This window comes from Triticum aestivum, chromosome 6A, assembly GCF_018294505.1.
Source record: "Triticum aestivum cultivar Chinese Spring chromosome 6A, IWGSC CS RefSeq v2.1, whole genome shotgun sequence".
Taxonomy (NCBI): domain Eukaryota; kingdom Viridiplantae; phylum Streptophyta; class Magnoliopsida; order Poales; family Poaceae; genus Triticum; species Triticum aestivum.
This window is the reverse complement of record NC_057809.1, coordinates 610,303,139-610,317,611: the sequence shown is the minus strand read 5'-3', so window position 1 is coordinate 610,317,611 and position 14,473 is coordinate 610,303,139. Positions and strand designations below refer to the sequence as shown.

The 14,473-nt window shown below is 48.4% G+C and overlaps 1 protein-coding gene across 2 annotated transcripts; it reads right to left on the bottom strand.

Moving 5' to 3' along the window:
- Window positions 1–979: 979 nt before the first annotated feature.
- LOC123129006 (zinc finger MYM-type protein 1) lies at window positions 980–4,035 on the bottom strand. Of its 2 annotated transcripts, XM_044549136.1 has the most exons (4): window positions 3,655–4,034; window positions 3,008–3,523; window positions 1,309–2,474; window positions 980–1,220 (listed from the first exon to the last, which is right to left on the bottom strand). In XM_044549136.1, the coding sequence occupies exons 1-3, from the start codon at window positions 3,829–3,831 to the stop codon at window positions 1,311–1,313; spliced, it is 1,857 nt and encodes a 618-aa protein (XP_044405071.1). In that variant the 5' UTR covers window positions 3,832–4,034; the 3' UTR covers window positions 980–1,220; window positions 1,309–1,310. The 2 variants fall into 2 exon arrangements, with proteins under 2 accessions (XP_044405071.1, XP_044405072.1); XM_044549137.1 differs by lacking the exon at window positions 980–1,220 and having other exon boundaries at window positions 2,202–2,474; window positions 2,938–3,523; window positions 3,655–4,035.
- Between the last annotated feature and the right edge of the window lie 10,438 nt (window positions 4,036–14,473).

Here is a 14,473-nt window from a genome sequence, read left to right as displayed (position 1 = left end):
GGCCCCCTCGGCACATGTGTGTTTCTCCTTGGCCCTCCCTTTGATTCTCTCCTAGCTCCGCACTGGTCACGTAGGACCTTGAACTATGAAAATCATCATGCAGATACTGAAAAGTACAATATCGGTCTCATTCAGGCCCTCGAACTATGAAAATCATCATCCAGATACTGAAAAGTACGATATGGGTCTCATCCAGACCCTCGAACTATTCCAGATATCACGTGTCTACACAATTATATTACTCTTGAAGGATTTTCGACGCCCTGAATGGCACTTTTCATGGTTGGAGGACTTGCGTGACACCTTCGAAATAATTCAAGGAAATAGGAAGCACTTCAGTCTTTGAAATTTGAACGCGGTCCCGTTTCACGCACGTACGCAAAAGCAGTTTTCGTCCGCCCAGAAATATTGGCATCGCGCTGAAAGCAGGGTCCGTCCAGATTTAAGGATGTGGCAAAAAAGAGACAAGCTTTCGCGGCCGGTCCTGCCTGCCTGGCTTCTTCTTGTCTTGTCTTGTGCATGCATGCATGCATGGCTGTTGCCTCCCTATCAACCCAAGAACTCGACTGACGACGGGCCCGCGTGCAGGCGCACTGTTCCTGTGGACCTTGTTGTGCCCCATCCTGTCCGCCGCTCGCACTCCAGCACGGTCGCTCCTTGGCGTTGCGCGTCTGGATTCCATCCGCACCGACGGAACGGACGGGCGTACACGTACACCGGGTCGGATCGAGTAGATGATATCGGACCGCACCGCCGGCCCTTGACCGACGACGGTTCCCATCTCAGCCCGGTCGACGATGTCTCGACGGATTCGGTGGCCGGTGCACTGTCGTACTCCGTTCTAGATACATCCATATTCAAGACAAGTAATTCTGAACGGAGGGAGTACATCGTCTCTCTCACAGGCTGGCTGTATCTATCTAGTTTGGCGACGATGTGGTGCGTGCACGCATATGAGACCGGCCGGCCACACCAGTGGTGGACCCAGGAATTGAAGTTAGCCGGGGCGAACATTTAATGTTTAATTTTTTCGCTACAAATGCAGCTATATTCAACCAGAACTTATAGCATTCAACAACAAAAGGATGAAAATACTATTTAAAACTAGTACACTGTTAAAAGTCGTCGAGGCTTCCTGACTGCTCACATGGACTCTTGCCGGCTTGAAATGCTCACTTATGCCACAATATGATCCCATAATTCCAACTTCCAAATGAGACCTACAAAATAATGAATGCATTAGCACAAGTGTGATGAGAGTTGTATATTTTGGTATAGTCATCTGATGGTAACTGGGTGGTAGTATACCTTTAAGACGTAATTGCATAATGAACACGAGGTTCTGGAGGTAGATGACCTTGACGGTTCTTCAAGGCATGAAAATGAACCATAATCTCTTTATCACTAATTTTAGCAACTATCTCGCGCTCAACAAAGCAAACCATCAAATCATTAAGCCAATCATCACCCATCTTGTTTCGAAGATCAGTCTTTATAATATTCATGGCTGAGAAAACCCTCTCAACTGATGCAGTTGCCACCGGTAATGTCAATGCAAGTCTGATGAGCCGATAAACCAATGGAAATACCAGATGTTGTCTACTCTGAACCAACTTGAGAGCAAGAGAACTCAAACTATCGCAAGCCAAGAATTCAGTACTTCTTTTCATCACATCAATATATATGTTGAGTTGATCAGTCAACAGATAGCGCTCTTGTGAAGAGAAATCAATTGAGTAAATATTTGCAAGCTCAACTAGCTTATCATGATCAAAGTTGCTAAATGAGTCTCTAGGATCAAGGCAAGCAATGCACTTCAACAAGCGTGTAGAAGTTTCACTAAATCGATTATTCATCTCAACTATGTTTCTATCCAGCACCTCATTGAATATAGTTACCTTGTAATGATGGAGACAAGTAACCATTTTGCGTGATCTTCTTGGGTAACCCCTTGCTGAAATGTTATCATCCATATTGGGCACTATTATATTTTTTGCAGCACAAAAGGTAGTAGTAGATATCAAGAGAGGCTCCCATCCATCATCTCTCAACTTTTGTAATAGACTTTTCACTGACACAATCATATTCATAGCACAGACTATATTCTGATCTTTTTGTTGCAATGCTTGTGACAAATCATTGGTTAAACCGAGCACTCGAAGCATCAAATGCAAGATAAGAACAAATTCAAAAGTTTCCATGTTTACCATAAAGCCAGAAGCCAAACCTCTATCATCAGCATCTGCTCCATCAAGAGAGATACCATGTAGCACTTCAACCACGGAATCCCACATTTGATATATCCGGATTAGAGTCTTGTGGTGTGACCCCCATCGTGTATCACCGGGTCTTGCTAAACTTGTCTCTTGATGCTGGCCTTTTCCTGACAAAATCTCCCCATGCTCCAACTGTAAAACCAGGTTGTCATGATGCTTCTGCAACAATGCATCTTTCCTTTTACACGAGGCACTTACCTACAAGAAAAGAGTAAGTGCAGTTAGGATTTTATAATGGCTAGATATATACTATTTGGATTATTTGTATGTCCATAAGCTATAAGAACTAAGAAGCACTAACCATGTTGACAATCTTATTTGTATGTCCAAAGAAATCACTAACAGCTAGGACTCCCTTGACAACAGCAACAACTACCAATTGAAGTTGGTGGGCAAAACAATGCACATAAAAAGCATATGGATTGACATCTAGCACCAATTTCTTCAAACCATTAAGTTCTCCACGCATATTTGAGGCCCCATCATATCCTTGTCCTCTCAATCTAGACATGGATAAATTATGTTTAACAAACAATGCATCCAAACCATTATGTTTAACAAACAACTACCAATTGATGATTGCCAGGAGCATTTTTATGGACCACATCGGCTACATCTTTGCATCTTTCCGCATACCAATCCAACATCTCAAGGAAATTACCCTTGTTCATGGAAGTGGTAGTCTCATCGTGGCCACGAAAAGCTAGTCCTTGAGAGACAAGAAACCTTACCACACCTACAACAGCCCTCAAACGCTCTTCATATTCAATATGTGATTTCTCAGTATGAGAAGTCATTGCATACGACACACTTTGCTTTTGGTTTTTGAAATATTCACACCGTCTTCTAGCATTGTTGTGAGCGCTATTTGGTCCACCTACATGAGCATTGAATATTTCCACTGCCTTCTTCCAATTTTTGAACCCTTTCTTAGTGAAGACATCATGGCCAAACTTGTCACCAATGCTTGGAGATTTGAAAAGAAAACAATGGAAACAATAGGCAGATTTTGTCTCTTTACTATACACGAGCCAGTCATAATCTTTATACCATGCTTCTTTGAAGTTCCGCCAATCTTTCCCAAAAAGAGTTCGAGGAAAATCATGACCATACAAACGGCCCACACCTTTTGACAAATATGCCCTTCTCATTTCATCTCTAATTTCTGGAGTTGCATACTCTTCAATTTGCTTACGTGTGCCAGGATCAGAATCCACATCAGATAAATTAAATGCCGGAGGAACGCCCTACAACATCAAATGACACCAAAACTGAGTGTCCATTTACTGTCGACCACCCATGGCTATTTGCTATTCAACATTCCAAGTTTCCAACTAACATATCAAAGGAAAGATACAAGAAGACTAGAAGAGGATACCTGCCGGTCGTCGGAGTCATGTTGCCGCTTCCGGTTTGTTGATCTGTGCGTTGAAGCCGCAGCTTCTTCGGCAGCAGCAGCCGCAGCTTCTTCGGCAGCAGCAGCCTCAGCTTCAGCTTCTTCGAGTTCGACAGTGGCAGCAATCCCTATCCAATCCACCTCTTCATCCGAATCCATCACGCTCACTCAAGCACCGCCCCCGACTGCCGTCCCCACCGCTGGCCGGCTAGCACCAGCACAGCAGCACTGCCCCACGCCGCCGCAGTACACTGCACGCAGCGAGTTGATGCAGACGCCGCCCTCCCCTCTCGCGGCGGCGCAGCAGCCAGCAGTCTAGGTCGTGAGCGGATGGAGGGGAACGAATGGGGAATCGATGGGATCTGGATTGAGCGATTGGGTTTTTTTCTTTCTTTGACGAGGAAAGAAAAGACGTCTGTTTGGGCCTGGCCTATAGAATTAGAAACAGAGCCCAGTCCACTGGCCCAATTCTCTTTCTCCGTCACTTATCCCTTCGATCCTTAGCTGTCGTACGAACAGAAGAAAACGCCGCCGCCGCTGCTCTTCTGATGAATCTGACGCGGTGACGCCTGTCGGAGGAAAGATAGGTAGCTGGGGGTCGATCCTCCGCCGCCGGCGACCCGGGGCGGCCGCCCCAGCTCGCCCCTGATATGACCCCTTGTGATATAAATACCGAGGTCATTGTTGTTTTGCCTGAAGCCGGTGTTGTCCAAAAATACGCTACATATACATCGGAATACTTGATGACAAGTTACAACGATGAACAAGAATTACTCGTTATTCCTGTGAAGCACACTACATGGTTCCAGCTAGAAGGGCTGAGAGAGGACAAGAAATTCTACGTGTTTCCAGGCAAAAATGCATGCACGTACAAATATTTTTGGAGGGCTTGGTTTGCATGATACACACGAAGGTTCATGTTCATTAATAGATGATCAAGGCATTAAGGAGAAGGTTGCAGATTTCCTATTTCTATTCTTCCCATGCAAAGAGAAGTTCCAGGCAGAAGCGAGCAGGACGTGTGATGCATGGAGTTTATTTTCCTTGAAAGAAGTCGGTTGGGGTCCACCTGAAGATCGAGATGCACTAGAAGATGCATGGCGCACCAATCCAATTAGAGTCCATAATCATCTCGATGGTAGAGTCCAAATTAGGTTAAAGTTTCCTTTTATTTTATTGTTTGGCCGTGTAAGTCATATAGGGATATATTTGTTTTTTTAGACTTGTTATAACGTGTGTGCGAGAGGGCAATAGGCCAATTAGTGTCCGGCTATTATATATAGCTATGGGGCGTTCATTGTACGGGCAGGTTATATTTTTATGAAATAGACACGATGTGTTTTTCAGGGTAGACACCCGTATCAAGTTTTGGAGGGACCTTTAGAAAACCTCTGTGTTGCGATTTCTCTTCGTGGAAATTGTTTTGCGCGTGAGTACCTTCGTCAAGATTGGTTTTCTCGTGCTGGGCCGCAAGGTTCAAACCCTCTACTTCGTGTACATCGCGTGCGCGGGCGAGAGGCTACTAGTGCTGAAGGTGGAGTGTCGTGAAAGGTCGAGCCGCAACAACAGATCAGATCTCGTCATCGAGGTTCGGTCTTTATCAGGTGGTATTCAGAGCTAAGGTTGTTCACGACACTGAGGAGGAGATGACTGGATTATCATGGAAGCTAAGCTATGGATTTCAACTGGAGGAGGAAGGTCGATGGGATGGTCTTTTTCATACTCGTGTTGTGGTACAGGAGAAATCATGTGCCATGACAATTGACCACATGAGTTTGATCAACGCTGCAAGCATCGAGATGGTGGAGAAGCTAGATCTCACGATGACACCCCGAGCACAACCATACTTGTTCCGTTGGGGTTGTGAAGTAATCACTGTCACACACCAAACCAAGGTACCGTTTTTGTTGGGAAATTATTTTTGCGAGATTTTCTGCGACGTGATTCCGGCACCGATGATTTTGTGTCATTTGTTATTGGGCGAGCCATGGTACAAAGAGCATGATGTGGCGTATGATTGCAAAACACACACATATACCGTCAAGAGAGGTAAGAAGTACAACCTCGTGCCAATGTGTGAGGAGCGTTTTCTTCCTTGGAGAAAAGAACATCTTGAGAAGATAAAAGAGCATGAAGAAGAAGATAAGAAGAAGGCCGAAGTTGCTGAAATTTTTACCGCTGCCGATCAATCTGCAGATCAAAATATTGGAAAAGAGATTGACTTGAAACCGGGGACGGTTTCGATTCAAGGGGGAGACGATGATATGACCCCTTGTGATATAAATACCGAGGTCATTGTTGTTTTGCCTGAAGTCGGTGTTGTCCAAAAATACGCTACATATACATCGGAATACCTGATGACAAGTTACAACGATGAACAAGAATTACTCGTTATTCCTGTGAAGCACACTACATGGTTCCAGCTAGAAGGGCTGAGAGAGGACAAGAAATTCTACGTGTTTCCAGGCAAAAATGCATGCACGTACAAATATTTTGGAGGGCTTGGTTTGCATGATACACACGAAGGTTCATGTTCATTAATAGATGATCAAGGCATTAAGGAGAAGGTTGCAGATTTCCTATTTCTATTCTTCCCACGCAAAGAGAAGTTCCAGGCAGAAGCGAGCAGGACGTGTGATGCATGGAGTTTATTTTCCTTGAAAGAAGTCGGTTGGGGTCCACCTGAAGATCGAGATGCACTAGAAGATGCATGGCGCACCAATCCAATTAGAGTCCATAATCATCCCGATGGTAGAGTCTAAATTAGGTTAAAGTTTCCTTTTATTTTATTGTTTGGCCGTGTAAGTCGTATAGGGATATATTTGTTTTTTTTAGACTTGTTATAACGTGTGTGCGAGAGGGCAATAGGCCAATTAGTGTCCGGCTATTATATATAGCTATGGGGCGTTCATTGTACGGGCAGGTTATATTTTTATGAAATAGACACGATGTGTTTTTCAGGGTAGACACCCGTATCAAGTTTTGGAGGGACCTTTAGAAAACCTCTGTGTTGCGATTTCTTTTCGTGGAAATTGTTTTGCGCGTGAGTACCTTCGTCAAGATTGGTTTTCTCGTGCTGGGCCGCAAGGTTCAAACCCTCTACTTCGTGTACATCGCGTGCGCGGGCGAGAGGCTACTAGTGCTGAAGGTGGAGTGTCGTGAAAGGTCGGGCCGCAACAACAGATCAGATCTCGTCATCGAGGTTCGGTCTTTATCAGGTGGTATTCAGAGCTAAGGTTGTTCACGACACTGCGGAGGAGATGACTGGATTATCATGGAAGCTAAGCTATGGATTTCAACTGGAGGAGGAAGGTCGATGGGATGGTCTTTTTCATACTCGTGTTGTGGTACAGGAGAAATCATGTGCCATGACAATTGACCACATGAGTTTGATCAACGCTGCAAGCATCGAGATGGTGGAGAAGCTAGATCTCACGATGACACCCCGAGCACAACCATACTTGTTCCGTTGGGGTTGTGAAGTAATCACTGTCACACACCAAACCAAGGTACCGTTTTTGTTGGGAAATTATTTTTGCGAGATTTTCTGCGACGTGATTCCGGCACCGATGATTTCGTGTCATTTGTTATTGGGCGAGCCATGGTACAAAGAGCATGATGTGGCGTATGATTGCAAAACACACACATATACCGTCAAGAGAGGTAAGAAGTACAACCTCGTGCCAATGTGTGAGGAGCGTTTTCTTCCTTGGAGAAAAGAACATCTTGAGAAGATAAAAGAGCATGAAGAAGAAGATAAGAAGAAGGCCGAAGTTGCTGAAATTTTTACCGCCGCCGATCAATCTGCAGATCAAAATATTGGAAAAGAGATTGACTTGAAACCGGGGACGGTTTCGATTCAAGGGGGAGACGATGATATGACCCCTTGTGATATAAATACCGAGGTCATTGTTGTTTTGCCTGAAGCCGGTGTTGTCCAAAAATACGCTACATATACATCGGAATACCTGATGATAGGTTACAACGATGAACAAGAATTACTCGTTATTCCTGTGAAGCACACTACATGATTCCAGCTAGAAGGGCTGAGAGAGGACAAGAAATTCTACGTGTTTCCAGGCAAAAATGCATGCACGTACAAATATTTTGGAGGGCTTGGTTTGCATGATACACACGAAGGTTCATGTTCATTAATAGATGATCAAGGCATTAAGGAGAAGGTTGTAGATTTCCTATTTCTATTCTTCCCACGAAAAGAGAAGTTCCAGGCAGAAGCGAGCAGGACGTGTGATGCATGGAGTTTATTTTCCTTGAAAGAAGTCGGTTGGGGTCCACCTGAAGATCGAGATGCACTAGAAGATGCATGGCGCACCAATCCAATTAGAGTCCATAATCATCCCGATGGTAGAGTCTAAATTAGGTTAAAGTTTCCTTTTATTTTATTGTTTGGCCGTGTAAGTCGTATAGGGATATATTTGTTTTTTTTAGACTTGTTATAACGTGTGTGCGAGAGGGCAATAGGCCAATTAGTGTCCGGCTATTATATATAGCTATGAGGCGTTCATTGTACGGGCAGGTTATATTTTTATGAAATAGACACGATGTGTTTTTCAGGGTAGACACCCGTATCAAGTTTTGGAGGGACCTTTAGAAAACCTTTGTGTTGCGATTTCTCTTCGTGGAAATTGTTTTGCGCGTGAGTACCTTCGTCAAGATTGGTTTTCTCGTGCTGGGCCGCAAGGTTCAAACCCTCTACTTCGTGTACATCGCGTGCGCGGGCGAGAGGCTACTAGTGCTGAAGGTGGAGTGTCGTGAAAGGTCGGGCCGCAACAACAGATCAGATCTCGTCATCGAGGTTCGGTCTTTATCAGCCCCAATGGTGGGTCCGCCACTGGGCCACACACTAGTGTTAAACTGCTCCGTCGGCCCAACAAGCGGCCGGGCCAATGCAGGATTGCACGCAGCTGTTTTTTTTTTTTTTTTTTTTGCGAAATGATTTCACGCAGCTGTTGCAAAAGGAAGGCACCGCTGCGCCAGTGATCTCTGTCCCGGTACGTGCTCCTCCGGCGAACCACACACAGTACTAGTACAACTCCAACTCCAAAAGAAGCAGCAGATGGACCGAACAAAAGTATCAACAAGTATCTGCTTTTCTGCCTTGGCCGCTTCCGCCTGCCTGCCCTGCCCTGCCCTCTGACTGTGGCCCCGGGCGATTGCATTTGCAGGTGGTGTGGGGATACAGCACAGCTACCGTGCGCGCACTGTTCGTTCCTGTACCGTGGGGGCCTGGGCCTCAGCCTTTCCCCGTTGCATGCCTGTACCGTCGCCTCGCCGGCCGGCCGGTAGATGCGACGCCGGCTGCTCTCTCCTCTCCCCTGTTCACAGAGAGACGACACAATGAAATCAATGGAGGCGGACGAGATTGCGTGATACACAAGCCCGATGTTTGAGTACCCACTGGAGAATCTCGCTCCACTAATTCGAATGTCCTCACAATCCAAACACATTCATCCTCACAGTTTTCCAATGCATTAACCATCTAGCAAATTTGCAATGCATTCATCCTCACAATCTTGCATTCACCATAGAGAAAAATTAGGATAAGTATATTTTTCGTCCTCAAACTCTGTCGAATGTATAGAAATCGTCCCTCAACTCTAAAACCACTAAAACTCAATCCCTCAACTATTTAAATCAGATACTTTTCGTCCTCGTAACACTTACACTGGTTTTAGTATGACGTGGGCCCGATTATGACTAAGACCGTCCATGTGCCCTGGTTTTGACCGCCACGTCACTTAAGTGGCTAAGGGCATGTACAATAATGGCATATGGATATGGATGCACCCTGACAAAAATTAGTTTGAGGCATCTATAATTATTTTTTCTTCCCAATGCGAGCTACCACTACTGGACCTCATTAAAAAATAGAAAATAAAGACTCTAGTACGTATGCATCTCCACTTTTCACTTAACCCTTTTCAGCTTTTGACACCGGACCACATTTTTTCTCTTCAAGCACCCGTCTCGTGCAGAGGATCATGCTTCCTTATCCGAACCTACTTTACCTGCTATCCAATCCTAAATGGCATGCGAGGCATCACCATGGAGCTATGCATTGTACATGCCCTAAGGGCCGCTGCCCCTCTGTCTCCCGCATTTACTCGATCCCCTTTTCTCACGAACCCTGGAGCAGCGAAGACGGCGATTCGCCATGGGCGGCGACAGCTGGAACTGAGGCGTGGCCTGGTGGGGATGATTCATGCGTGCCGGTTGCTGGCTGGGCAGGGCGGCGGCAACGGCGATTTAGGTGGCAGCATCGATTCAGGCAAGGGTCGCACGATGAATCCCTTGGCTGGGCATACAGATGGAACAACAGACCCGATTTTTTCCCCTATGCAACGATCCAACATCCCAATCCTCACCGACGGCGACGAAGAGACCTTTGTGTGTCACCAGATGAGCTGCTGCTCGAGCATGATGTGGTTGTGATGAGGAGCTTCGATGTCACCGGCGCGGGTGACCCTCAAGGACGCGACGGCGACGCAACCCTCCACCACCACCGAGTATGAGTAGGTCAGTGTTTGCCGTTAATACCGTGATATTATATCTCACATTCGTGTCCGGCGTCTCGATCTGGCTAGAAATTGATTCAAAGGATGGGCAAATCACTCGTAGCTTAGCTTGCGATGCATGACTGCTATGAATTGGGAGAGATCCATTCTCTGCCTTTTAATCTCGAGATTTTCCTCACTTGATTAATTTTGCAAATTTTCCTCTTCATGGAAGCCACTTGAAACGAAGCCGGCAGTGCGCATGTTGGGAGGAGTCTCTGCAAATTACTTGCATGATGGTTTTGCATTCAGAATAATTAGCAACCGAGTTAAGTGACGTTGTGGTCAAAACTAGGCCACATGGATGGTTTTAGTCAAAACCGGGTAGACGTCATATCAAAACCACTTTAAGCGTAGTCAGGGACGAAAAGTATCCGGTTTAAATAGTTGAGGGACTGAGTTTTAGCAGTTTCGGAGTTGAGAGATGATTTCTATACTTCCGCCAGAGTTCGAGAACGAAAAATATACTTATCCCAGAAAAATTTCCCATATACATAACATTGAAAAAAACGGACCAACATATATGCATTCACCAACATATCCTCACATATCTTGCAATGCTTTCACCCCCATATCCTTAGATAAGCCACTACTCAATCATATGCTACTGAACAACTAAAACATCATAAAAAAATCAACATGAAAACCTAGGTTGCACCTAGAGCCAATAAAATCTTCAAAACCACAAACTTTATTGCAAAAACTGATTGGAGGGATTGGAGGAGCTTACCAGCCTCTTTGTTTTGCCCCAAAGATCAGCACAAATGGTGAACTCTAGAGGGGAATCGACAAGGGGGGAGGAGGGGGGGGGGGTCGTCGGCCTCTGTTTCGCGACAAGGAGAGGAGGGCAAACACCCAATGTGTGGGTGGGGCCTGCCCGTAGCCAACACTGGAGGAAAGCTATTTGACACCCTGCCTTAACAGACTCTGACGGTAGGGCATCACACCCTACCGGTACTGTCTCTGGCGGTAGGCACTTATCCACGTCAATGTGGTTGACGGTGCCGTCTATGTTAACCAGGACCCTACCACCAGAGCCTGTGACGGCGGCTCGTTCTAGCCTACCGCCAGATCGGGTGGCGGTAGGAAAATAATGAGATTCGAAATTTTTTCTCGGAAGGGGTGAGATCGGGCTAAAAGATGATAAAAGGGTCAAGACGGTGAATTTGGTCTCCGGGTGCGTGTTCCTGTGCCAGCTCCGGCGAGCCACAGTACTACTATACCACTCCAAAAGAAGCAGCAGGGGGATGGAACAAAAGTATCAACAAGCATCTGCTTTCCTGCCTTGGCCGCTTCCGCCTGCCCTGCCCTCTGAACTCAACGCAGCGTCTCAGCCCAATTGACTGTGGCCCCGGGAGATTGCTCATGCGGGCAGCCGGGCACTGTTCGTTCGTTCGTGTACCGGGGCCTCAGCCTTTCCCCGTTGCCCGCCTGTACTGTCGCCTCGCCTCGCCCGCCGGCCGGCAGATGCGACGCCGGCCGCTCTCTCTTCTCCTCTGTTCACAGCAGGGAGACGACACAACGAGACCAATGGAGGAAGACGCGATCGTATACACCAGCCCAGCCCTGTGTTTAGTTTCCCATTGGACAAGCTCGCTCGTGTGATTCGCGTCTTCCCACAATCCAAACACTGCTGCATTACGTTCTGTTTTGTTACAGCGTAGGGTGCCTTCCCGTGACTGTTGCGTTGTGTTTTGTTACGTTACGTGCAGTCTTTCCCTACAGGACAGGGCAACAGAACTTTGGACACAAGAAAACGACGGCAGTGAAGCAGGTGCAGTAGAAACTCCGACGATTTTCATATGCATATATAGGGAACTAAACCACTCAAGCGAAAATATACATGAACAAAGAGCAAAGGAAGCAGTACTATATCTGCTCCCTGGATTCAGTATCGATCACTGCTGCTACTACTACTACCACTGCTCGATCAACCGCCCGATTGCTACTGATTAACTGAACTGAGATATACTACTGCTAGCACAAAAGGAGTACGCATATGTATATGCCATCGTCGTCAGGTGCTCCGGTATGACGATCCCACGTGCTCGCCCGTCTCCGGCCCGCGCGGTCGGCTCGGTCGACGCGGAGCGCGCGCACCGATCAGTAGCCCTGGCCGTGCCACGCCGGCGAGCTCGCGCCGTAGTAGCCGCCGTGGCCCTTGGCCGGAGCCTGCGCCTGAGGAGCGTACCCGTAGCCGCCGTACGCGCCCCAACCAGCACCAGCGGCGGGCGCAGCCGGGTAGTAGGAGGCCGCAGAGGAGGGCTGCCACGGGTACGCCGCGCCGTAGCCCCCGGCCCCGGCGCCGCCGTTCCACCCGCCGCCGAGGCCGAGCAGCTGCTGCTGGTGCTGCTGGCTCGCCGCCCACGCGCCCTGCCCGCCGTACTGACGCGCCGCCGCCTGGCCCCCGTACTGGTGGTGCAGCTGCAGGTCGGCGAGCAGGGCCTGGACCGCGGCGGCGTCGACGTCCGCCTTCTTGCGCTCCTTGGCAGGCGGGAAGACAAGGTCGACCTTCTTGCCCGTGGCCTTGCGGAGGGCCTTGCGGAGCCGCTCGGGGTCGGCCGTGGCCAGCACGCGCACCTCGCCGGTGGCCTCGGCCGCGGTCTGGTCCACCGCCTCCACCCCGGGCGCCAGCGTGAGGTCCCGCACCGCCGCGCGCAGCCTGTCCGTGCACCCGTGGCACTTGCAGTGCATGGCCACCTTCAGCGAGAACTCCCTCGCCGCCACCTTCTCCACGCCGCCGCTGCTCTGCTTCTTCCCCATGGCAGGCAGACTACTCTGTCTCTCGCAAACACACACCGAACGAGCTGAAAGAAAGTGGTGCTAATGAGGAAGCAGGGGAGTGGATGGAAGTGTGGTGGAACGAGGAGCGCCGGGGCGGGGTTATATAGCCGACGGGGAGTAGCAGCCGCGGCCGCGTGGAGTGGGACTGTGGGAGAGAGGAGTGTGGGCGGGCGCGTGAGTATGGATGGACATGGACCGGCGGGTCAAGGCGAGTCAACCGGAGCAAACCGGGTGGGACGCGACGGAGCTTTCCGTGTTGGTACGCTGGAGTAGCTCATCTGTCGCCGTCCGGTCCGGTCCGACGTGATTTTGATTTGTGATGAGGTGACTACTCACGTAGCTCACTCAGCTCACTCTGCTAGCTAGCTGCTGCCATGCACTGCAGACCCAGCTCAGCTGACTGGAGTGGAGAGAGAGGTCTGCTCTTTGACCGCCGGTCCGCGGGGGGGATCCATCGGTTCCCTCGTTGGGAAGGAACAACACACACACAATTTCCAAACCCTGAACGTGCAGCATGGTCTATTTACAGTATGGAATGCTGCTCCTGCTTCACACGTACCGAAAATTGACCACTCGTTCACGTAGCAAGTAGTAGGTATATGCAGTGCAAGGATGATAGGCTGGCAGCAGTTCACAATGCTCCTAAATCGGATTAATTAAAAAGAGGAAAGGTGGAAAAAAAAACTTAGTAAGATGGTATGCTCTGCTGCCATACCGTAAGGCAAAAAAGATGATCTCCTTTCTGACAAAGTGTCCCTGTGCAAAATCCGGCGAGGCAGCAACACATTGCCTATCTTCATTGATGGCAAACCAAACCAAATCGCCCGTGTATGGTTGGGTTGCCACAATCTGCAATGTGAACTCTGGCACCGGCCAAGGCATGTCCTCGCTTTTGAGTTTTGACCGAGCCGGGTGGGTTTGATCTGGACGGGCTGTTCAGTTGTTCTTCACGCGGCCTGCACGCCGTTCACTTCGCCGTGTCCCCATGGGGGATGGCGGCAAACTTGTTAATCCGCGACCACGTGGTGGCAGGCAGAACAGAAGAAGGAGCTGCGCAATTCGTGGCTTCACAGAGCAGGAGTAAACTAAAGACTGAAGCGCATTGACCGAACTGGCTCGAGTCGCGTCCGCCTCCGCGTGATCGATCGCACGGTCGGGCACGCTGATTGGCGGTTACTATCGCTGTGGGATCTGATCTCATCCGATCCCACCCCAACCAACCCATGTTCCAACATCTATTAACTTCGTTTTTTACTCGGCTTGACGCGCTGGACACGGCTTCCATGCATGCATTTCAGTTGCTTCCTACGCTATTTCCCCCTTTTTTTTTCTTTGGCACTTGCTTCTTCTTTACTGAGATGAGGTGAGAAACAGAATCACTTCTCAAGGGCATCCACGCACCGACGCGATCTATGTCTACCTGCCAGGACACTGATAGATAC

What these genes read in the sequence shown, in the direction of transcription:
- LOC123129006 (XM_044549136.1), bottom strand. Translation starts at nt 3,831, where the DNA reads ATGGATTCGGATGAAGAGGTGGATTGGATAGGGATTGCTGCCACTGTC. An exon ending in ATGACTCCGACGACCGGCAG is followed by an intron (nt 3,524 to 3,654) that starts GTATCCTCTTCT and finishes TTGATGTTGTAG; the next exon opens with GGCGTTCCTCCGGCATTTAA. An exon ending in TGAGGGCTGTTGTAGGTGTG is followed by an intron (nt 2,475 to 3,007) that starts GTAAGGTTTCTT and finishes CTTTTCTTGTAG; the next exon opens with GTAAGTGCCTCGTGTAAAAG.